The 24,435-nt window shown below is 50.6% G+C and overlaps 1 protein-coding gene across 6 annotated transcripts in view; it reads left to right on the top strand.

Annotated features, from left to right (window-relative positions):
* Positions 1–560: 560 nt before the first annotated feature.
* Positions 561–24,435, top strand: part of RHBDF1 (rhomboid 5 homolog 1) — a 35,177-nt gene continuing 11,302 nt past the window's right edge. Inside the window, exons 1-6 of one of the 6 annotated variants that reach the window (XM_041462783.1) lie at positions 561–578; positions 15,403–15,547; positions 17,399–17,532; positions 19,668–19,772; positions 22,566–22,779; positions 24,175–24,381. In XM_041462783.1, the coding sequence (XP_041318717.1) occupies positions 15,425–15,547; positions 17,399–17,532; positions 19,668–19,772; positions 22,566–22,779; positions 24,175–24,381 (783 nt within the window). In that variant the 5' untranslated portion in view covers positions 561–578; positions 15,403–15,424. Of the gene's footprint in view, positions 579–958; positions 1,205–15,402; positions 15,548–17,398; positions 17,533–19,667; positions 19,773–22,541; positions 22,780–24,174; positions 24,382–24,435 lie in introns of those variants that run through there. The other 5 variants (XM_041462780.1, XM_041462778.1, XM_041462779.1 and 2 more) reach the window with 5 other exon arrangements.

Raw genomic sequence — 24,435 nt, 5'->3', positions numbered from 1 at the left:
TTTGGTCTCCACCTCAGCCAGGGCTAGCTGGGGCTGCTCTGCGTTTGCTCATTAGCTAACGAGACATGATATTGTTAGCAGGGCTCTCTGGGGGCTGCCTTCGACGTGTGGCTGCCGTGGGCACGCGCAGGGCTGGGTGCGGTACCGATGAGCTCAGCTCGGCTGGAGCAACGCAGGTTGGCGGGGAAGATGCAGTGAGATGGGAAAGGAACATCATCCCCCCAGTTATTACTAACATTGAAAGCATCTGGAGCTGTGGGTTGGGGACCTGCTCAAGAGGGATGTGCACCCTGCAGGCCTCGCTGGATCTCCAGCAATGCTCTGCGTGAGCAATACATGCTGACTGATGCTCCTCAGAGGATGGATGGAGAAATTTTCTGCAGCAATCCCAGGACAAAGGAGAGGATGGCTGAGCAATCGAGGTGGGAGGATGCCCTCCAGAAGGGAAAAATGTTTAAACTGTGAGGAAAGAAACAGCTTAGAGGAGGGATGATACGCTAACCACATGGCTGGAAGAGGAGGTGTGAAGACTTGGTGGGAAACACGGCACTAAGCGTAGGGGAATGGGCGAGGAGAAGGTAAAGTACAGTGAAACAGACAGAAAGAGTGAGGGGACCGGGAGCATCACAGCCCAGTGCGCGGGAGGCTTAGTGGGAAGGCTCCCGTGGGGGGCAGAGGGGCCAGGGCTTGGCAGCTCAGCGGTGCCCAGCCAAGGGGACTCCCGGCACGGGAATCGCCGCAGCTCCCCGCGGGCACGGCAGCGTTCCCAACACCCGCAGGGCCGATGCTAACGGGAGCCGGCGCTCAACCCCGCCACCCCAACCCAGCGGCGGGGCTAAAGGGCGCTGCCCACCGCCGAGGCAGCGGGGAAGGCGGGGGCTGCGGGGGCCGCGGGCGGGCCGGTGGCTTCCGCCCGGCGCGGCGCATTCCTACCCCGTGAGTCAGGGCGGCGCGGCGGGATGCGGCGTCCCGCGGCCCCGGGCGCTGGCAGCTCCCCGCCGGGACTCTCAGCGCCGAGCGCCGCTCGGCTCCCGGCTCCTATTTGCATGCCGAGGCTGTGAATGGCGTGCCCGCCCGGCCGGCCCCTGGCACGGGGGAGGAGTCTCCGCGCCCTCCGCGGGCCGAGCTCGGCGGCGCCGGTCCCTTAAGCCGCACTGGGGGGCGGCTCGAGCCGAGCGGCCGCTGCGCTTCGCCCGCCTGCACGGTGAGTGCGGGGCCGGGGGGACGAGGGCGGGCTGGCCGGGAGGGGCATCCCGCGGGGCCGTTCCCTGCCCCGCCGAGGTACCGGGACCGCGCCGCTCAGCCGGGCGGGGAGCGGCCCGCGGCGGCCCGCGGGGTAAGAGCCTCGCCGGAGGCAGGTGCTGCCCCCGACCCCCGTGTTTGGATGTTGGGAGCTTGGCGATCTCAGTGCTTTCGGCTGTAGGTGGAGGTGCGCCTTCACGGCTTGTTTCGGCTCATCCGAGTCCACCCCATCACGCTTTCCCACCCGTCCCTCCCCTGATGCTGGCACCCGCGCTTTGGCAGCAACTTTCGGAGATGATCTGGTGGAAAATAGATGGCTTTTTACATGTTAAGGTTAGTTTTTCTGCCGGATCGAGTCCCTGAACTGAGTTCTCACACTGTGCACGGCTGGCACGAAGCAAGGGAATCACGGCAGCCTGACGCGAGCAAGACCAAAGCTTTGCAGGATTGCACCCTCCGTGCCGAGTCCTTTTGGGCTCCTCAGCGAGCAGCCCCATCCTGCCACACATATCCCTGCAGTGCCAAAGTGCCCCATGGGTACATTTTGCCCTGTGTTTTCTCCAGTGTAACTCAGAAGAGGTGAGTGGCAGCACAGATGAGTTTTATCTGGTGCTCTCCTGTGCCCGACTCGGTTCTGTGGCTGCTGCTTCTCTTGCAGGTTGGCTTCGTGGCGGGGTGCACGGTGCCGCTCAGAGATGTCTCCAAGCCGGGTCTTGGAGCAAGCAGGAAGTTGTTTCCTTTCTTCCTGTTTTTGTCCCCTTGCCTGCTAATTTCCTCTGGGAAGAAAAGTGCATTCTGCAGTAAAGGGAAAAAATAGTCACACGTAACGGGAAGGGACAAGGCAGCAAAGCTTCTGAATGAAGCGTGGGACAAGGAAGGAGCACTGGGTGTTAACTGCAGTAACGCTGATAGGGCAGCAAGGACAAATAGCTGCCTGTGGGCTGTGACCACGGGGATAAAAACGGCCCACTTGGGACAAGCTGGGGAGCAGATCATTGGAAGAATTGCATTTCCACTCCAGTGTATGAAGGATGTTGCTCTCCAGCTGTTCCATCTCAGTGGTGCAGGTTTGCAGGAGGAGGTGATGACTTGTGTTAGATTGGTTGATATAGTTGGAAGAAAGAGGTGAACATTAGATACTTCCTTTAAGCTTTGATTGTTAAATGGACTTTATGAAAGGGCTTGTCTGCTTTTTTTTTTTTTTTTAACCCTCAGTTGCTCTAATAACAGCTATCATCTCTCCCTCCTACTGCCTCCTTCATGTCCCTAAATCCTCATGGCTGCTGCTGCTGTTTAGCCCAGGTCTCCCCTGTGCTCTTGGGAGCCTGTGACATTTCTGAGCTGGGATACTGCCAGCTTTCCAGGAGGTGCTGTACAGTTGGAACAGGTCCCCAGCTTTGTCCTGGCCTCTGTGCTCATTGGTCCTGAGCCCCCAGGAAGGCAGCAGCTCTGGCATGTGGACGTGTGTCCGTGCTGTTCCTGCTTCTGTGTGTTCCCATGAAAGGAGGTTGATGCTGTGCAGCGTAAAAGCAACTCCCACAAAACTAGTTCTGCTCTGGGACTTCCCATGACAGCCCTTTTTTTTTTTTTTTTTTTTTTTTTTTAAGCAATCCACTTGCAAGAGATCTGCCTACAAACTGGCTTTTCAGGTTCTGGGGAAAGCCATGGGTTGGCCCTGGTCTTGGGAATGTCTTGCTCTGTGCTGGGTAGGCTTCAGCCGGGGGGATGAACTTTGAATGTGGAGAGTGCTGCTGGCCTGCAGAGCACAGCCAAAACCTCTTCTCCAACAAGCTTGTCCTCTCTGTGTCTTGATACTGAGATTGTGTGGCCCTGATGTGTCACCTCAGGCAGGAATTATGTCCCTCAGAGAGGGCCAGCACCTCGTCACTGGACTTGGCAGACAGCTCGTTTCACTTTCGTGGCAGGGACTGCGACGGGGCTGCAGCTGCACGAGGTCGCCAGGCAGGAATAGGAATTCCTTTTGGGGTCATCAGTCCTGTTCCTCTGGAATCCAGCCCCGGAAAGTAGCCAGCAAGTCCCAACATGTTCCCTTGAAAGAGGCAGGGTCTGTTGAGTGTGGCATGATAGGACAGTTTATTCTGGGCACAGAGCCCTCATGCTCAGATATAATTAGTAAAGGTTTGATTCCCTTCAGTGTGTTGGATCTCTCTGCAGTGCAAACACAGCCTGGTTAGTGCTGAAGGCCTGAGATGGGCAACACGGCCAGGATCACCAGCTTGTTTTCCTCTTCCATTCAGTGTGTCCAGGAAGAAGTTGAGCAGAGCGTGTGTTGTGTGAACCCCGTGTTGCTGGGGATGTGCCTGCTAAGCAGGACTGGCTGTGAGCTGAAGATCCTGACATTTCTTTATCTGTCACTCTACAGCTTTTATCCAGCAGACCAGTCTTTTGATAAGATTCTTCCCTTGTGGTTGCTGCCTTTCTTCCATAGCTATCTCTGGAGGCTTTTGCACCCCGTGGAGACCATGCATCTTTCTCAGAGTTTCCAGCATTAATTGTGGCCTGACATGACAGCTCTATTAATTGTTGTTCCTGCAACCACCAGCCTGTCGCCTGTATATGACACATTTCAGTAGAAATACTTAAAACTCAAGGATGGATTCCTTCCTTAACATTATCCCTGAGCTCAGATGTGGATTAGTTTCCTTTCTTTTCAGTTGAAGAGGTGCTGGACTCCCAAGTTTAACATTTATCATCATCTAGTTGGAAGGGAAGGAAACATGAACTGTGCAGATCTCACACAGTTGCTGTGAGGTTGACTCCCAGCTGCTGGGTATGTACATGTTGAGTTTTAAGGAACCTGTGGAATGCATGTGTTGCCTGCCTGCTCAGGGAGCTGTGTTGCATCCTTTCTGCTGTGTGACAACATCTCAGTGTGTGCTGTGGGTGCTGCAGCCTGAATTTAATGGGATTTGTGTCTGGGTTGTGGGTAAAACATCCCAGTGCTGCTGGAAGGTAGGATGGAGATGGTTTCTTTCTACAGAGCAGGGGAAGCCCTGGTGTTCAGGGTTGTGCAGGTAGTTCTCTCCCAGGTGGCAGGCTTTTTTTTTAGCCTTGTGGTTGGTTCTTTTGTTTTGTTTTATTTTTGTTTGTTTATTTTTTGCCTTGTTCAGAACTAGTGGACCTGAATGGGTATCAGGTTGCTTACTCTGCTAGTGCTCAATAACTCTTCTCTGAGAGAATAACATGTAGAAGGGACAGTATTAGCCCTGCAGCTCTTGGTCCCAAGAGATTAGGCAGGCAACAGGCAAGATTTAACCTTGGAAGGAAATGGATCTGTTTGGCAGCATTTCCCATGGTCATGCTGGCAGCTCTGTTTCCATGTCCTCGAAGAACCCCAGGCTAATTTGGTGTGTGATGTGTGCTCAGACCATCCAGGCCTGCTTGCATGGAGCTGTGGAGACCCTCCCTGCAGTGCACCCTGAGCTGGGCAGGGCTTGCCTGCCAACCTCTCTGTTTTCCCCGGCAGAATGTCTGTGCCAGTGGGAGTGAGGTTTCCACAGGGAGAAGTGGAAATGCGTCTGTGCTGAGATTGCCTATTGTCATATCCTTGTTAGTTGAACTTCAGGGATTTCCGACTGTTTGCTCCTTTTTTTGGTCCTACCCATCTTGCTGCTGTCCAGGACCAGTGGAAGCTTCAGCTCACACCTCTCATCCTTGTTTCAGTCCATGCTGCTGTAGGAATGAGGAGGTGTTTTTTTTTTTGGTTTTTTTTTTTTTTTTTTTTTTTTTTTTTTTTTTTTTGTGTGGTGGGGGGGTGGGATGATGCAACAAAGAGCAAATCAGCAGCTGAGTTTTTGACCAAATCATCCAAACTACGGTCAAATCCTTCTGAGTAACAGTGTCTGTTTCCCACTGGGTGAAGACAGAGAGCTTATTCTTCACATTTATTTTAGTGGTCAAATCTCCTAAAGCTGTAAGAGTGCACGTTTCATTGTTTGTGTGCTCTATTGCTGCACAGGCAGCACATGTCAGATTGACATAGGGCTTGTTTTTGCTGTAATTTCCTTTGGATGCACTCTTCAACTATCTAGGTAAACAATTTATTTCAAATATAATTACTGCTCCTTTTTGCCTACCAAAGAAATGTTGGAAGTGTGGTGATACAGACCTGAGCAGCGGATATGTTCTTAAATTCTGAGGCCTTCAGCAACAAACAGACCTTGCCTTAGTAATCAGAGCATCTCTAAAGCACAGTGTTTATTAAAGGAAATGTAATTTCTTCTCAGTGAAGTCTGAGGTGTCATTGCACAATACTTCCCTGGCATGGTAGAGCCTTCCCAGGGGGAGAAAAGATAGCAAGCCATGCCTGATCTTGCCTTTTCTGGAAAGCTTACCTTTGCCACCTCCTCCCCTTCCTGTTTCCACTCTGCTCAGAGCCAGCCCCTTGCTCTGCTGGTCAGCAGCAATCCCTGCTTTGAAGGTTTGCTTTCCTTTAAAAAGGAACAATCCCTATGAGGTCATCCTGAAACTGCACAGGACGCTGCAGTTACAGTCCTTCAGGTCTGGCACTTACTTGGCTTTGGCTCAGTGAAAGTTAGAACTGCTTGGATTTTAAAATCTGGAGGGCTCAGACTGCTCGGTTGACAAATGCAGCTTCTGTATTTCGGGAGTTACTTCCCTGTAGCAATCAGCACACCGGAGATTTGTTACTGTGTTAAATTCAAAGCCTTAAAGTGAACTGTAGAAAACTGTGAGTTGTTCTGCCAAAGTGTGAGTGTACCTTCCTTTTTCCTGGCTATTCTGGGATAATTTCAGGGAGAACAGTGGGCAAGAATGTGCCATTCACTCAGACTGAAGAAGTATGGCTCACTTAGAATTTTAATTTTTTTTTTTCTTTTGCTAAACCAAGCTAGAATTATGATTACTCCTATTTGCATTAAGAATGAGTTGTTGCACTGGGCGCATGATGAATGTGCAGAGGTGTGCACACACCTGCAGAGCAAGACAAGCTCTTCCTGCAGCTATTTACACTTGGACACAGCAGGAGATGGTGTGTGGCTGGCCATCAAGCATGAGCCAGGGGAGAAATCAGAGCACCAGAGTGGCTCTCCTGTGTCCTTGGCTACAGGTGAGGGACAGCAGCCAAACCAGCTCTGCTCTGAATTCTTGGCTGTTTAGTTGGTCCTTTGAAGGATCTCCCCTGGGCCTTGACTGCTGTGGGCATTTTTTATTCTCTCACTTGTGCCCAGGTGAGCAGAGCTGTGGTGGTGCTGGAGAAAGCAGGTGTGTGATGGGAAGTGAGGATGCTCTGAGTTTCAAAGGAACATGCCAAGAAAGCTGTTCTGAATGGCTCTGTGGCTTCCATCCTTCCTGAATATAAATTCTGTCTTCTGGTGGCTCCAGCGTTTGTTATTGTTGTTTCCTCTAAGATTTTTTTAGGTTGCTATTCAGAGTGGTTTTATGTAACTTTCCATAGGAAATGTTGTCATTTGTGGCAGTTTTGATCTCTTTTGCCATTGAAACATTTTTATTTAGCACAACAAACAGTGATTCTTAGCTGCTTTTAGTACCCAGAGTCTTTGCTGTAGAGGATGAGTAGCTTTTGGTCTAACATAATTTTTGGTTTGGCTTATTGTGATCTTTTTGGGGGAGATTGCTTTTCCATCAATTGTTTATTGATATGTTTTCTAAGTGAACAATGCATTACTTTACCAAGAAAATGGCTCTTGAGCTGGGTGCAGGGACAGCAGCTGTTCCAAAATCAACCAGAGCCAGTGTTTACTTCTGTCCTGAGTATCATCCCAGCTTGCCTTGTGTCCTGAACCCTTACAGTACTTGTGATGAATATGAGAGCTGGTAGAAAAAGACTTCAAAATGCAAAACTTCAATGAAAATAAAACCTTTCTTGGGTTTGTCTTGTGTTTCCTAATGTGGAGTCACAGCTGCACTGACAAAAGCCTTTTTGTGACTCTCACCTTGCTGTATAATTGAGGCAGCGACTGTGCCCATGGTACTTGTGGGTCAGCCAGAACTTAACCAGGCATCTGTTTCCCTAGTAATGGGAATAAATCTGGAACAGGATCCTCTGAAGTCCCATTGAATTGTTTAAATGAGTTAAATGTGCACTGCAATAGTGTCTGTGATCACTCTTTCCTGAAGAATGTGCAGAACCGTGCAGAGCACTGAGACAACTGTGCTTGGGGCTGCTGGGGACCCAAAGGGCTCTGCTGGCTCAGCCCAGGCACCACTGAGCCAACAGGCAGCTGTGTTTACCTTCAACCAGGGTGCAGGAGCAAGCTTGCATAAATGATTCTTCCTCTGGTAGCTGGTAATGGATCTCTTGGTGGAAACAGCTCCTGTGGAGGACCAGGCAGTGCTCTGCTGGCTTCCCTAAGGAATGGGAATGCTGCTCAGAGCTTGGTGTGCCATCACTGGAGCTGTTGGCAGGTATCTCATCATGCTGTGCCCTGATGGAGCTTCCAAGTGCCAGGCTGTGACCAGACTTTTAGGATGTGGCTGCTGGAAATGTGGCTGTTGGATGTGGTGGCAAAGCCGCAGGGTGTGTCACAGAGAAACATAAACAGGGTGAAGAGCCAAAGTGCTCCAGAAGGTTTTCCACTGCTCCCCCCTCGTTGCTGGTTGGTTTATGTGCAGGCTGTTGCCCTTGCTGGTATCTCAGTATGTTGTAGACGACTCTGGGCTGGATTTGCTCTGGAAGGTGGAGTTGGAGATCTCTCGTTGCCCGGGCCCTGCCTGGGTCCTGGCTGTGCTTGGCTGGTGCTGCAGACCTGTCTCTGTCATCGGGGCCACACGTGCTGAGGAGATGGAAAAGGCTCCTCTGCCCAGCCTGCTCTGCTTGGCTCCCTTCACCTGCTTCCTTGTGGGTGCTCCAGGCCATGGGTGAGCAGGGGAGGCTCCTCCCTTGGGAGCCCTTCTGTGGAAGCTGCCCGGGTGTGAGGCTTGGCTGTCAGCTCTGGAGCAATCTGTGGATGGTTTGGGTGTTTTCCCACCAAATGACCCCACCAAGAAATTCACTCTGCCTCTGGTGGTACAGTAGTGTTTTATTCCTGTTGCACCCGACACCTGCACTGAGGGTGCTTCTCAGAAGATTAGAGATGCATTGTTGGCTTTCCACAGTGCTACAAGTCTGAGTTTTGGCCATGTTTTCAACAATCACTTCAAACTGTACTTTCTTGAGAAGCAGTCCAATCATCTGGCTCCAGCTGCTCTGTTTGTTCCTGTGTCTTCCCCTTTCCTTCTGCTGGCACAAGTGTTTGTGGAGCCATGTGGGAAGGAGCTGGGGCTGGAACAAGCCATTTTCTCTGCTGAGCTCATGTGGGTCAGTTCCCAGTGTGGATCACCCAACAGCTGTGGGGATGCTGGTGCCAGCAAGAGGAGGAGGGCAGCACACAGGGCTGGGTCACTGCTTCTTCTGTTGGCTTGCATCTCTTTCAAGTGTTTAAGACATCTTTTTAGCTTGAATTTTGAGCATTGGTTTCCAAATTCTTGTTACTATTTTGCCCTTTGTCTGCTGCAACAAAAGGACCTTGAAGATCAGCCTGTTGCTTGTGAGTGTTTGCATGTTGCAGTTGGGGGTCATCTTTTAACCTGTATTTGAAGGAGTTCAGCTACAGATCTGGAGACTAACAGAAATCAGAAGAGGTTTTTGAGCTTCCTGTTTTTCCTTTCTCTGCTATATGAGGGCAACATACCTTCAGGTCCCAGGTGAAACTTCTTTGAAAGCTTTTAATGCTGGTGTTGAAGTAGGAACTAATTTTTGTTTGATTTCCATCACAACCTTCACGTTTTTCTGAAAATCAAGAAAATCAGTTGTTCAAAGGGATATCAGATCTCCTTTCTTGATCATGAGCCAATCATGGGATTGGCTCACGTATGTTCAGACTTCACTGGTGGATGTTTTCATTACCTGTACTTAGAACCCTCTGTCTCTGTATGCAGCTGAACCTTTTCCAAGTTCAGTGGGTCCCAGCTGAAGCTTTGCACTCCTGCTGTGTCTCTTTGAATACCATCCCTGTACAAGGCTTTGCATGAAATACCAACCCAATGTAGCTTCCCATTTCCTGTCTAGGGGTCTGCCTGGCCTCTTCCAAACCAGACAGTTTCAGCTGGTATTTCTCAGCTAATTCAATTAAGTGGTTCATGGTGAGATCCTCAGTGGGGATGGAGTAGGACAATTTCACACAGGCAGGGGATGACAGCTCAGGGCTGTATTTGGTGTCTCACCTGAGCTGCTGTCATCACTGCTGCTGAGCCATCACTGAAGAGTTTGGTCCTTCCCTTCCTCTCTGGGTTTCACAGGGCTTATCTGAATTGTCTGAGACTCTTCAGGCTGCCAGATCAACAGGAAATAATTTACTAGGGTTAGTTTGTGCTGGTAAAACACCTTGTAGTGGCTCAGTGGAGTAAAGCAAGCCTGCTCCCTGGGCAGCAGCTAGTTGGCAAATGGGTTTGCTCACAAGCAGAAGCCAGAGAGAGCCCTGAGGAGCTGTTACCTGTGTGATTTGGTGCAGGCTCTTGGAAGTGGCATCAGCCTCCACCAGCACTCAGGCAGAGCTCGTGCATGGCAGAGAGCAGTGAGAGGGACAGGGGGTGTGTGTGGGAATGGCAGTGCTGCCAGCTCCCTGCAGGGCAGGGCTCAAAGGGCAGTGTGTCTGCGCAGCTCTGTCAGGCTTGTGCTCAGAGCTGCTTGGACTGCTCAGACCCAGTTTCTGTGGCAGCCTGTGGGTCTGCAAAGCCTCACAGCATTTCCCAGCTCAGCAGCCAGCCTTGAGAAAGCAGGAGAGCGCCCTGGGCAGTGCTGATGGCTTTGCTTCATTCCTCAGGTATTTTCTTAGGGTGGGCAGTGGTGGTGGGCTCAGCCAAAGCTTGGGTGTTGCTGTGCCCTTAACAGCTTTCCCCAGGAGTGGCCTGTCCCACCTTCCTTGTCCCTGCCTGCCCTCAGCCCCTCCATCTGGCCTGTTTCAAGGGGCTGGCTCACGCCTGGTGTTTGGGATATTGTTTGTAACTCCTTGGGTCTGATCCATGCTAGATGGTTTTATTGGCAGCCACGAGACTGAAACCCCACTGCTCCTCTTCTCCTTGGACTTCCTGCCTTTTCCCTGCTGTGCCAGCAGCAATCCTCCTGGAGAGAGAGGCACAGCCAGGAGCTGTCTCCTCTGGCTCCCCTGGCTCATCCTGTCTGGAGAGCACCGTGAGGATCCTGGTTTCTTTGCTGTGTCCACCTGGATTCCTGTGCCTTAGCCAGACCCCTTCAGGTACATGGGGCTTGCCTGGGACTTTCTGTAGCAGGCACTATAAACATGACTGTTTCAGTGATGGGGCTTGAAAAATGGAGAAAAACAGCTGGAGTCTGACCATGGAGATCGGATTGCAGTGGAATAACCCCGGTGTGTGTTACCTCCTGGGGGTGTCTGGAGGAACATGCACACACTGTGCTGGAGAGGAGCAGTGCTGTTGGAAAAAGCAGATGCTGTTTGTTTGTGTGGTAGTGTTGAATTAAGTTGGGGTTTTGTTTTGTTTTGGTTTTTATTTGGAGTGTTTCTTGGGGGGAAAAAAGCCAGCTTTATTTTAAATGGGAATGCTGGTAAAGTGGAGATTTTGGAAGAAAAGAAGTCAACATGGGAATTGCTTCAATTGTCTGTTTAAATGGAAGGATGGTCTTTCTTTGAAATGACTGTGCAAGCTTCTAAATGTATTTAGGATGCCTGTCAGTTTTAGGAACGTGCTCAGGCTTCTGGACAAAGCTTTTCCTTTGCTCTTTGGGTCAGTAGATTTCACTAAGCAGCTTTCCTTGATCATATGCCAACTTTGGTATTTAATGTGCTCTCCCCTTTCTTAGCCTGACCCACAGCACAGTGGATTTGCCTTTCATTCTGGTTCTGTGACCTTGCTTTGGCACAGACCTTTTGAAGATGAATTTCCCAGACTATCTGCCACTGATGTGTTTTCTTTTGTTTGTTTATTTTAATTGAAATGGACATTACTAATAATTTTTATGTTGCTACCAGCTGATCAGTTAGAAGAAGCTGGATTTGCAAATACCTCTCATTCAGCCTTATATTTGCATATTCCTGAGTTTTGTGATGCTGGTGGAACAAAGTCCAAACTAAACAAGCACAGGCAAGAGGTCTGAAACAGCCCCTGTACGAGGACTGAGCTTCTGGATGTGGGTGTGGGAAAAGGGGATGGTAGGAAGAACATGGAACAGATCTGTAGAGTCAGGACTTGCATGGAGAAAGAGGACAGGGAAAAGCTGATCACTCTTCTAGTCCAAGAGCTGCAGAGCAACAGGTGAACCCAGGAAATGGCAGGTTTGCAGACAAGCTGGAGCAGGCTTGTCACACAACATGTGTTTCAGCTCTGGAGCTTTGTCATGTGCAGTTATGAATACTAGAAGTTTGCTTGGATTAAAAAATGATCTGGATAAATTCTGGAATAATAACCATTGGATGGATATAGAGATGGATACAGAACTGTTACATGCAAAGATATTTCTGGCACAAGAATCCTGTGAGTTATTCACAGCACATGCCCTGGCTCTGTTCTGGGAGATAGGGCTGTTGAATGATCTCCCACTCCTACCCTGTGCCAGGCATCCTCAGCTGGAAATGAGATACTGGCTTTAAAAGGACCCTGCGTGGCTGTGCTGTGTGTGTTCCCATCCTGCTGCTGTTGGTGGCCTCTTGACAGTACTGAGAAATTTGGATTAATGGTATGGGACCATTCAAACAAAATATGTATCAGTGCAGTTAACTTTGAAACAAAGCCCACTGGCCTGATGAAATACATGGATGCTGGACCCTGAAATATTGACCCCTAAAAGTAACCAAGGGCTCAGTGTGCAACTCAGCTTTCACACTGTGCTGAGTGCTTTCACTGCTGTGCTGAGACAGAAATTAGCAGCATTTTGGGTGAGGGCCAGGTGAAATAAGGGGTGTTACCTGCCATGCAAAGGCTGTTGTACATCTTGCTGTACATCTGTGCACACAGCTATGCACTGATGCTCATCTGGTCTATATATCCATATATTCAGCTGGATCCACATTCAGGCTCCCTGTTAACCCCCTGGAGGCCTTTTTGTGCCTGGGGCAGAGGCAGCTGCCTGACCTGTGCTGTGGCTGATTATTCATACAGAATTCACAGTGCTTGCCCTGGCAGGGCTTGATCCAGTCTTAGGTGTTTGTAAGGTTTATTTTTGGCCACTCCAAATGCACACAGGGAGTTGGGAATGCTTAGTAGCTCTGCCTTCACTGCATTCTTTTACTGGGAAATGAACCTGCTAGTGAGTAAAGAAGGTTGAACTGGTAGAGGGATTTGCTCCTACACACTCTGTTTGCAGCTACTCTGGAAACTCACCTGGGGTTTAAATACTGAATGCATTTAGACAATTCTTATATAAGCATTTTTATGCTTTGCTGCTTAAAGAACTCTTTAACTGCTGAAGCAGGGAGAAAGCAGAGCAATCCATTGCTCTGTCAGAATGTGAATTTCATCTTGAGATCTTCACCTTGCCTAAAATACAAAGTTGAATCAACTTTGGTGTAATTATAAGGCCACAGGCTTTACCCCTGTGTGTGCATGTCCTCTTTGGCAGGTGTGTACACCCTGGAGATCCCATGTGCAAGTCTGCAAGGGTGGCAGGGAAGCCAGTGAAGATACATGGACATCACTGTCTGTGGTCTGTGGCAATTTCGGAGGGGAAACTCAAAACAGATTTAATCAGAAGTCTTTCACAGGGTTTCACGTTATTGCAGCAACTTTCGGGCAATACAGGTGTGATTCATCCTCTGCCTTCCTGACTTGGCCTCACTGATTGATAGAGCTGCAAATCCTACACATTTGTATTCTTTACACCCAGAGCTCCTGCTCACAAAGGCAGCTCTGTAGGTAGACAGGAAGGATGTTGAGTGATGTTGGCTCAGTGGTGAGATGCTGGAAAAAGCAGAGTTGCTACTTTGGAGGCTCTGAATTTGCCCTTGAAAGCTCAGGAAGGAGGCTCTTGAGTTGTGTGAAATAGATTGTGTTTGGTCGTGCCAGAGTGGTGGCTCTGTCTCTCTTGGCTGGTCTCTGATTAGGACACCTTGAGGACATGTTGTGTTTGTGATCCTCAGAGGTAAATGCTGAAGCTTTTTGCTGGAGTATTTCAGGTATGAGAAATCTGCTTTGCTTTCTGACCTCACCATGAAGACAAATTTGCAAGACCTTTCAGTAAATCGTGTCTCATAGCAGATTTACTCATACCAAGCACAGGCAGGAGTTCCCCTAATACTCTCACTGTTATTATCTTACAGGAAGTTAGAACAGTTGTATTTAGCCACCCCTGCAGCTCAGCAGGGAGGGAAGGAAGGATTTGTGTCCCTCTCATGCATAGCACTGCATCTGTGCAACAGGACTGTGGTGCATGTATGAAGGGCATGTCTGTACAGGCTAGATCATGAATTCCCAGACTTTTGGGGGCCTGTGGTATTTGCTGAAACCCAACCTTCATCCACCTACAGCTGAGTCCTCCCTTTCTGTCGTTCTGGCTCAGCTGAGCACAGCGCTCCTGGCAGCTGGCCCAGCTCAGCGACTGAACCAGCAGCTGGCCTTCAGCTCCTTTTAGATGAGATTCTCATCTAACCCAATCCAGATCATCCCCCACTCCCATTTGTTGACCTATTTCCCCCCTGCCTGCCCCCCTGCCTTTTATCTTTTGCAGTGGTGTGTGCAGTTCCCTTTCCAGAGCAGCTGCAGGGAGCTGTGGGAACATGGTGGCAATGCCCTGCAAGGCAGTGCATGTTTCAGAGAACCACTGCCTAATTTAGGCTGGGAGGGACCTGTGCAGGTTGACTGGCTCAGCCACTGCGAGGCTGGGATAATTCAGGCAGCTCAGGGCCTTGTTTTGTTGTGTGCCAAATGTCTCTGAGGGTGGAGATCCCTCTGGTCCTAGCCTAGGACTTGGCCTCCCTCAAGGAAGAATCCTTACATGTTAAACTTATTCTGCATTTATAATAAATGGGCTGTGTTAACACTTTAAGGGCTCTAAGTTTTAATTCCAACAGTTTTTCTCCTACTCCCTGTCAAAGCATGTGTGCCTGCTGATTTAACTGGTTGCTTATTCCGTCTGTCCACTGTGGTGAAGAGGCTGGGGCACTTGATTATTTTTGTCCCCTGTGGCTAAGGGCCATAGGCCAGGCTAGGGCCATGCAAGGAGAGAGCCCGGAGGGAATGGAATCTGTTGTCCTATTCAGCACACATGCTTCCCACTGTTCACTTGAAATTGTGTGTGTGATAGGAGGGGAAGAAATACAAACTTGTAGCGTAATTTAGGTTGGAAAGTACCTGTGGAGGCATCTGAGCTGATCTGCCTCCAGTGAAATCTGTTTTCTGAATTGTTTCTCTGAGTGTGCACAGTGAAGCAGTTGCTCTGCCAGCCTGAAAGACTCTTGTGGTCCCAAACAGGGGGGCAAAACTGCAGCAGAGTGGGCAAGATGACAGTGAGTCTCTCTGCTCACTGCAGCATTTGGATTACACAGCGGTTTTTATTTAAATACCATATCATTATTATTTATGTATGAAAACCACTCTTAGTTCAGGATTAGTGCCAGTTCTCTAATGCTCATGCTATACTGGTATTGCTCCGCGCACTGTGTTGTGTTTCTAGAAAATCACTACGTTTAAAAGAGATTACAAACAGTGATGAGAAAAGGCCACTTGCTAATTGCTAAGTGGTGGGTGAGTTGGAAAGTGTGGTGCTTGGCTTTGGGTGGGCAAAAAGGGGTGTTTGTGAGTCACAAGCTGGTTTTAGAGGGAGGCCAGTGGCTTTTGATACTGCAGTTACTTAGCTGGTTGGTCTGGATCCAGATCTCATTAAGATTTAATTCATGGCTTGTTTTTAAGGAATCTGGATCTCACAGTAGTCTCAGCAAAAATCTTAATGGGAGGCGACTCAAACTTGTGACTGCAGTGTCTGTATCTGGCTCGAGGTTCTGTGTCCTCTGAGTGCCAGGTGCTGAGTGAGCAGGGTGGGCACAAGCTGTGACCCCTGAGCCCTCATGAGGCACTTTGGGAATTCATCCCACGTGGGGCTTGGGGCCCATCGGTCACAGCTAGGAGGAGAAGCCTCTGCTCACCCTGCCAGCATGGGCTGTGAGGGATGAGCCAGATTCCCTCCTGACTCTGGTGTGTCCCCTCTCCTAGGCCTGAGGACGAGCGTGGGACGATGTCGGAGGCGCGACACGACAGCACGAGCAGTTTACAGCGGAAGAAGCCGCCATGGCTAAAACTGGACATCCCTGTGCCGGTGCCCATGCCCGTGCCAGAGGAGCCCCCCCAGCCCGTGCAGGTACAGCAGGGAGGGTTTGGGGAGCTGGGGAGGGGTGTGCTGGGAGCATCCCTGTGCCTGGGATCCCCATCAGTCCTGGCTGAGGGAAAAGCAGCGTGTGATGGCAGGCCATGAGGCCACATAAGAAGGGGCAGAGCCTTTGAGTAAATTTATGAGCAGTAATTAACTCCCCTTGAAGGGGATGTGGGAGGGATGAGGGTGGGTGGCTGATGTGCTCACATCAGTGGATGTGAGTGTTTGGATGTGGGCATTGTGAGAAGCGTCTTGGCTGGGATATGAGAGTGAGGTATTCAAACAAACATTTCTTAGGGGGACTGGAGGACTTAAGGTCTCCCAGACAAGCATGAAGGTCTGGAAGTGCTGGAGCTTGTGCTGAAATGAGCAGGGTATGAATCTGACTTATGAATAGCCAAGATAATGACAGACTTTTATCAGTAACAGCAAAGAATAGTTACTGGCAACACAAAGCTGTAGCAGCAGGAGGAGCATAAGAGGACCATGTGGGATGAGAAATACATAACACTGAGGAGTGCTGAAGTAGAGATGAGGTGATAGGTTAATAGTGCAAAGCATGAGAGTCAAACACCCTTATTTTTGCTGGGAATAGGAAGAATATCAGGAATACCTGCTACAAGGTATTAAAAACTGCTGTAGGGTGAGACCTGGAGATGAGTGCTGGCTGCTTGTGTGGCCTTGCTGCAGGAACAGAGACTTTGTGCACCAAAGGCAGAGCCAGAGGGTTCTTGCTGCCCAGCTCCATGGGTGTGTACAGGGCCTGGGTTCAGTCACTTATGTGAAAAAAAGTTTAGTCATTAGAGAAATGGAGGGTTATACAGCTTCCCTGGAGGGAGCTGAGGACAAGCTTGTCTTAAGAGGGAACTTCTATTGCACTTGGAACAGCAAGAACTGTCCTCTTCATCATTCTGTGATCCAGGGACTCAAATGCACTTCACTTACAGCTCCTGGCAGATGAATCCTGGTTCTGGTCTTCCCTTGGAAGGAAAGAGTTTGGGGGTCAGTCTGTAGGGATTAGAAGTGGAGTTCAGGGTTTTACCAGTGCAGGTTGAAACCTTCTGAATAAATTATTTAAGGCTCTGATGGATCTTGCCTTATCTGGAATCTCTAAATCCAGCTGGGCACCTGGAGGAACACTGTGCTTATGACAGAAACTGGTGGAGGTGATGTTCTCTGCAAAGCCCAGGCTGTCAGGGTAAGAGTGCATTGTGTGCACCTCTGACTTACAACCTGAGTATCTGTGTACTGCTTTTACATAAAAGATAGCAAAACTGTTAATGTAAGTGGAAATCATTAGCTTTCTGGGCTAGAGAGGCTGAAGTAGTCTTGAGGCAGAGACAGTGTCTGACCAGAGGATCGATCAGAGCTTCCCTTGCCAGAGGGGCAGTCTGCTCAGCCTGCCCTGTACAAATGGGACATGGTGTCTCTGCTGAGCTGATAAAAATGTAATCCAGAGCAGCCCTGGGGAGGCAGTTGTGTGAGCTGAGAACAGCGTGATGAGTTGTGTCACATTTGGTAGGTGACATTTAGCCATGACATGTGAGTGTGCCCAGGCAATTAGGCTATGAAGAAAGCCTTTCCTAGCTTGCTTAGGCTGCACCAGGCAGCAACTGCAGACCCACCCACAGCTCTCACAGGCTTTCGGTGCAGATCCAGAGCCACTTCAGAAGCAAACCCCACTGACTGCACTTCTCTTGACCTTGTGGAGCGGTCTAGGATAGTGTGATTTGGGTAGACAGCAGCCAGGAGGATGTGTGGCAGGAGCTCAGGCGGTACATGTTGAATTGCTGACGTGCCCATCCCAGAACTTTGACTGCCTCCCGCTTCCCTCGGCAGCCGACGCGGCGCCAGGCGTTCCTGCGGAGCGTGAGCATGCCGGCCGACAACAGCCGTGTGCCGTCCCTGCCCCACGACCCCGCCAGGAGAGCCGTGCTGCAGCGCCAGACCTCAATCACCCAGACCATCAAGAGGTGAGGCACGGAGCTCCCGGAGCCTGCTGCAGTGTGTTCTGCCATCCTGGAGCTGTGGATTCATGATTCTCTGCTCATCCCGTTGCCTGTCGCAGCAGGGTTAGGTTGAGTCCTTCGTTACCTTGTGAGGTTGTGGAGGGTGGGTGCAGGTTGGTCCCCAATGCAGAAGCCCAGTGGTGCTGTATAGCCTGTCTGTAGTACGTGAGGAGACAAGTCCTGGGAGGAAGATGCTGGTGACCAGGACAATGAATGGTGTTTGCTACTTACAGACAGATTTTGGCTGCCCCCATGCCCTGGGGGGGCTGCTTCTCAGTAACAGGATGGGTCAGGCCCTGATGTTTAGCTGTGACTGTAGATGGGGTGTTCTGGGCATGCTTTGATGCAGTGTCTGAGAGCACATGGTTGCTGGGGGAGGCAGAATCCCATAGGAGCAGTGCAGGGCTCTCAGCAGCTTGGCTCCTAGCACTGGCTCATTGGCAGGTCCTTGAGATGGCTCTGAGCGGTGGTGGAAAGCAGAGAGAGGCTGCTCTGGTCCCGTGTCCCACTCCTACAAAGGGTTGTCTTACGAGACTCTTGAGACATGGCCACAGAGCTGGATGATCTTTCCCTCACCATGGCAAAGGCTTATCCCAGTTTGCCCAGAAGGAGTGGCTCTCCCAGCTTCTCTCCTGAGATGGCTCGTTTCTATCTCTGGCAGCGTGTCAGGCCTGCCTGGATCCCAGGAGCATCTCTGGAACTCCAGGGGTCAGGGATACTTTCAACCAGTCAGGCTTCGCCCACTCACAAAGGAGCAGCTTTCCAGCTCTGGCAGGTCTCCCACACACTATTTTCCTTTGCCTCAGACGTTCCCCAGCTGCCTTGGTGCTGAAGCTCTCCTGCATCAGCCCACTCTGATCCTACTTCTTGTGAGGTTGGGAGGGCTGAGCCCGTGAAGTGGTGTCTGCTCTTTTCAGGGCTGCGGGCAGCCTCAGGGGCTGCTGAGGCTGTCCTTGCACACCTACACTGCCTCTTCCCTTGCCCCCTGCTCCTGACATGTTCCTTGCCAGGATAGCTGGGCAAGAGCATGTCAAGGATGAGGGGATATCCTGGGAGGGTGCTATGGAGGCCCTGACAAGAAGCATTAGGTAGAAGGGCCTGGGGAACCTGCCCCCGAAGTCCTCACAACATGCAGTTTGTGTGTAGGGGAGTGAGGAATTGTGAACTGCTTTGGTGCTACTGTGACAAATTTGCTTTGGGAAGGACTTAACAAGGAGAAGAACTGTAGGAGATGCACACATTACACAACACTAGCAATAAAAGCATGAAATGAGTGGATCAGAAACAAGGCCAGGGAAATGGAAAGTATCAAGGCCTAAATCCCTGTTTTCCATTTAGCAGAACTAGGAATACAGTGGAGAATGCAGACCATACATCCCTAATTGTGTTTTGGGATTTGTTTTGTGAGTCCAGGAAGGCTGACTGCCAAGTTTTCTGCTTAACACAGCCCTCAGAATGCACAGAATGTGAAACTGCAGCAGGACTCCATACCATCTTCCCTGGAGGACACAGATCAAACTGTCTTTATGTGAACATAAAGCGAAGCCTGTGTAGTCCAGAACAAGGCATAGGAGTGATTCATGTGAAAGCATCTAACACCATTTCCAGTCTTCCAGGGTGTCTGAGATGTCCATGCAAAGCAGCAGATGTGCTACAGATAGACTTGTGCACTAGGCAAGATCCTGTCAGGGCATCAGTCTGATGTCTCTAAGCAGATCATATCTTGAGCTGCTGACACCTCCATGGTGTCACACTGGTGCCCAAAGCCAGCTGTGGAATCTGTAGCTGAGTGTCTGGGCTGAAGAAGGCAGGTCTTACACGGGGAGCTGAGGGGGATGGCACTACTGGTACCTTCCAGAGCAATGTGAGACACACGTCACAGGTGCACCAAGAGGATTCAGCAGCCTCCTGGGTTCAAAGATGCTGCTGCTGTGTGGCTTGAGCTTGGTTGTTTCTCTTAGGTCATGCTCTCAGCTGGAGGCCACTGTCACATGCAGTGGGGCACCTCTGCTGCCCATGGGGCTATGGAAGGAGATGCAGTGGCTGCTCCTCTCCACAGCCCTGGAGGTTCCTTCCCCTCAGCTCTCTTTTCTTTGCAGCAGACAGGTTCGGTTTCAAAGAAGTCAGACTCTGCCCGCCCGTGGGCACCGGGGGGGCAGGAGCTCCCTGAGAAAGCGGCAGTCCCTGCCCCGATCGTTTTTCAGGTACTGATAGCACTGAGTGTGAAACCCACCCCTGCATGTGTGTGCCAGGGCTGTTGTGAACTGCGCAGAATCTGGCTGTTGCTGAGATCACATTGCCTTCTCAGGACTGCCCAAGAGGCCTACAGATAGGCAGAGTGAGAAAGTTCATGTGTGCCTCTAACAGAAAACAATTGTCACTCCTACTAAATGTGTAGGCAGCTGTCAATAAGTAGCATGGACTAACAAGCTGTCCACCCGCCAGCCTCACTCCCTCCTGCCTTTCCTAACAAGCTGTCAACCTCCTGGTGTTCACCATAGCTGGAATATCTCCCCAGGGCAGCCGTAGCCCAGCCTGCCTTTGCTGGCAGCAGTGCAGCATATGTTGGCCCCAAAGCCTTCTTAGGGCAGGAAGGGAAGGAGAGGAAGTAGCACCAAACAGACGCTGTTGTGTTGGTCCAGAGGGGCTCAGAGCTGATGAATGGAATACAGCATCCACTCTCCCTGTTGACATCATGGCTTTTTCTAATGCAAATGTGACTGTCTTCTTTTTGAGGTGGAGGTCTTTGTATACTTAGCACCAAGGAGATGAGCCACTCCAGGAGTCCAGGACACAACGGGCCCATTGACCAGCACTCCAAATCTGGAGCTTAGGAATCTTTTAAACCAGACAGTGTGACTTTGTGCATGGCAGGGACTGGACCTAATGCCCTGTATTCCTGTCTCACCATCCTGCCCTTGGCCAGCTGCCACTCTGGCACTGTGACCACCTTTGGGGCTGCTTGTGTTTGGCCTTGGGCTTCCAGGGCTGCTTGGCTCATCATGACGGAAGAGTGACAGCTGACTGATTTTGGTTGTTACAGTGCCCTGGGGACTCTGAAGGATGTGCTGGAGTTTCCCAGATGAACAGAGGCATTCAGCATCTTCCCAGGGTGCTCCAGATGCCCTTAACTCTTCAGTGGACCATTTTGGCTATGATCAGGGAGGAGTGGGACAGCTCTTCACCCTGGCCCTGGCCCAGCAGTGATCTCTGGCAGTTCTGGAGTGTTCTTCACAGTGCCAACAGCTGTGCTGGTTCTTGTCCTTCCAGACTAGTGGGAGCAGTTTTGGAGATCTCTGAGGTTGCTGGTGGTGCCATTCCTCAGCAGGCTCATATGGGCCCAAATGACCCTCAGCCCCTGTCCCTCTGAGGCCCTGTGTACAGGCTTGTCACCCAAGGTCACCTTGCTGTTGAAATACTGGTTACAGCAGTCTGTGGGGAGCCCTCTGAGTTGTCAGGCTGTTCTGTGATGTGTGTTGTGCCAGAGCAACTGGCAGCTTGACCTCTGTGCTATGGGCTTGGTGGGTCTGTCCGGGCAGGGGCTGGCCCTGGGCCATTGCTCTGGATGGAGAGGAAGATTGCTCCAAGGAGATGTGGGTCTGTGGGAGCAGAGAGGTGCCCCAAGGTTTTCACATAGCCCCATCTCCAAAGGCTGGCACGTTGACTTGCTCGTGGCATTTGAGTCAGTGAGGTCAGGTGAATTCCAGCAGTGGCCCATATGACCTCTGAAGGGTCTGTTCTGTATCATTGTGAGAACAGGGAGGGCTGAGGAAAATGTGTGGTGGTTGCGTAGGGAAAGTTTTAGCCAGCAAGGCTGTGAATTTCAAACACATCTTTTGACGTGGTGGCAGAGCACCTTCACCTGTTGGTTGATGGGGTTTTGCTTCAAGGGTACAAAACCACTGGACTAATTTCCTGTCTCCAGTGCACTGGCTCAGTTCCCCTGTGTGGCCTAATTCTAGATTTATCCCAGCCTTTACTCCAGTGTGTATTTTAATGCTCACTTTGTGATCTGTGAGGTCTTGCTTCTCAGCAGCTGGAGATCCTGCCGCTGAGCAGAGGGACTGAGGTCAAGGGTTTGGATTTGGCTTGAACTTTCAGGTTTCAACACCTGGGCCAGTCAGCTGTAGGCTGAGACAGCTTGTCATCTCCTGAGGATGGATTAGCCATCGTGGGAACTGCTTGGCAGGGCTGCCATGAGCCCTCTTAAGTTTAGGGTACCAGCTGTCCTGCAGGATTTGAAATAGGCTTTTAGTCTGACTTATCCTGATCCCTCCCTGCCTTCCTTGGGATTTTGCTTCTGATCCACTGCTCTTCTGTGGCAGCAGCCACTTGGCAGCAAACCTGCCTTGTGGCTGCAGCCTTGTGCTCCTGCTTCTGCAACCAGCAGCATAGAAGTGTGTGTCTGCCTTTGCAGAGACCAGAACTGCAGCAAGTTTTGCTGTTAATGCAACCCTTGAGGAGGTTAGAAACCGTGCAGCATGAGATGGAGAAGTTAGGGAGATTCTGGGAGTGTGGAGGGGAGGCTGGGAGAGAAGAGAGATTTCTGGTGGCTTTTGGGACAAGTTACAGAGCTACGAAACAGTACAGTCTTACAATGGGGACCTAGAGCTGGCCTCAAGATGGTAAGTGTTTGCAATAGATGGTTTTTAAAGTAAAAAACCACCTTTCACCAAGTTATTTTCTGAATTTCTGTACCATTTCTTTTCCTTTATTTTTAGAAAAACTTGGAACAAACTGTCCTTTGCCCACAGTGAATATCTCCTGTCATTTTTTTCTGTCTTAAGAGACAGAATGCTGTTGGTGGTCAAACATTTCTGGCCAGCATCTGTCAGGTTGCTAAAACCAGCTGAGGACAAGCTGCGAGATGCTCCTGGGAAAGAGTTCTGTCTTTGAATTGGGGTGGGCTGGAAGCAACCACCAGGGCTTTGTCTTTTCACGTGCATAGTCCAAGCAAACATCCTTCTTCTTAGCACTTGTCTGCTGGCATCTTTCAGAGGCACAGCAGACTGGTTTGGGGTGAGCAAAGACAGCGATGCCACTCAGAAATGGCAGAGGAAGAGCCTCCGCCACTGCAGCCTGCGCTACGGGAAGCTCAAGCCTCAGGTCATCCGGGAGATGGACTTGCCTAGCCAAGACAACATTTCTCTGACAAGCACAGAGACCCCTCCTCCGCTCTACGTGGGACCCTGCCAGCTGGGCATGCAGAAGGTGAGTAGCCTGGCACAGAGGGACAGAGGCAATGCCATCGCTGAGCTCCCTGCTCGGTGTGTTCAGCGCGTTGGCAGCTGTGACCTGTCTGCAGGCTGAGCTCTGCCTCGACACTCTGGGCTCTGTGCTCAGACACTTCTCATGTCCCAGGTACAGTTTGGCAGCTCTCTCTGGAGCAGCCTCTCTCTGGTCTCGTTGGCTGACATCCCTCAGCTGTTGTGGTGGCTCGGAGCTGTGTTTGTCATGCTGTGACTGTGGTGATCAGGGGTGTGCAGCATGAGCAGCAGCTCTCAGTGCAGGCTTTCTGCTGCCATTTTGAAGGACAGAATTGTGTTGTACCCCGAGTAACCACTATGTTGGACCCAAATGTACAGTAGCAGGGCTGGAATCACTGGGGACGTTTGTCCTACCCCAATCAGAGTGCAGTCTGTAGCACAGTTACTGTCCCCATAGAATGCTGGTTATATTTTAGGACTTTGAAAAGTGTCTCTGGCATTAGTGGTGCTACAGCTCTGCTTATGGGTCCTCAGAAGTGGTTTTGAGTGTCTGCAAAGGGCCTTGTTGTCTTCTTTTCTGTTAAATGTCTTGCACCTAATCTTTGGTCACAGGAGACTTAGAAATATTGTTGAGCTGTATGTGGGCTACATTAAATCAGAACGTGGTGTCAGTAGGTGTGAGCTCATTAAGCTTCCTGTTGAGTGTGCAACTGTGGATTAAAAAAGCTTGTAAAACCTTGGGATAAAGCAAAGAGGTCTTATGGAAACCACAGCTGTGATGATGTAAGGACAGAGGCAAGGTTTGTAGCTGAAGGCAATATTTTCATTACGTTGATTCGTATGTTTGGAATAAGTGAGAGCACAGGCCTGAGGAGTCCCAGAGAAGGGCTTGCAACTCCTGGAAGCTTGCCTGCTTTATCCAGCTGTTAAATTTAATTAATGGAAGCAGATGTAAATATACAGTAAAGTTTCAACAGGATAACAGGAAACTGTTTAAGTCCTGGGCTGTCCAGTATCAGGAAGGAAACTAACTAAAGAAAGAACACTTCTGTTTTCATGGATTTCTCAGACTCCTATTTAGGCAGCACATTCTCTGACTGTTGAGCTCATTGGCATGGGAGACAATGAAACCAAGAACTTAGGAAGGGTTGGAGGAGGTTTGGAGTCTTATGTGAGATACTGGAACAGACTGGTTGACAATAGTCAATACTAACAAAAGAGAGAAAAACCAATTGGTTATTCCTTATCTCCCTATTGTAGAATTGCTTTTTGGTCCCTCCAGCCTGGTTCTTGGTCAATCCCAGGAGCCAGGCCCCTGTCATGGTCTCAAGAGGAGAGCAGAGTCTTGGTAGGACAGGCTTTGGGGATGGCTGGACTGATGGGCTGCTCCTCTTGGCAGATCATTGACCCGCTGGCGCGGGGGCGAGCGTTCCGGATGGCCGAGGACACGGATGGCTGCAGCATCCCCCACACGCCCATCACGCCCGGGGCCACCTCCCTCTGCTCCTTCACCAGCTCCCGCTCGGGCTTCAACCGCCTCCCGCGGCGCCGCAAGCGCGAGTCCGTGGCCAAAATGAGCTTCCGAGCGGCCGCCGCGCTGGTGAAGGTACTGCCTGCCGCAGGGCACGGACCTGGGTGGTCTCTGCCCTGGGGCACGGGG

This window comes from Pyrgilauda ruficollis, unplaced genomic scaffold (genome assembly GCF_017590135.1).
Source record: "Pyrgilauda ruficollis isolate IOZ18807 unplaced genomic scaffold, ASM1759013v1 scaffold16, whole genome shotgun sequence".
Taxonomy (NCBI): domain Eukaryota; kingdom Metazoa; phylum Chordata; class Aves; order Passeriformes; family Passeridae; genus Pyrgilauda; species Pyrgilauda ruficollis.
Note: the sequence above shows the minus strand (reverse complement) of the source record. Positions and strands in the feature narration are given on the sequence as shown.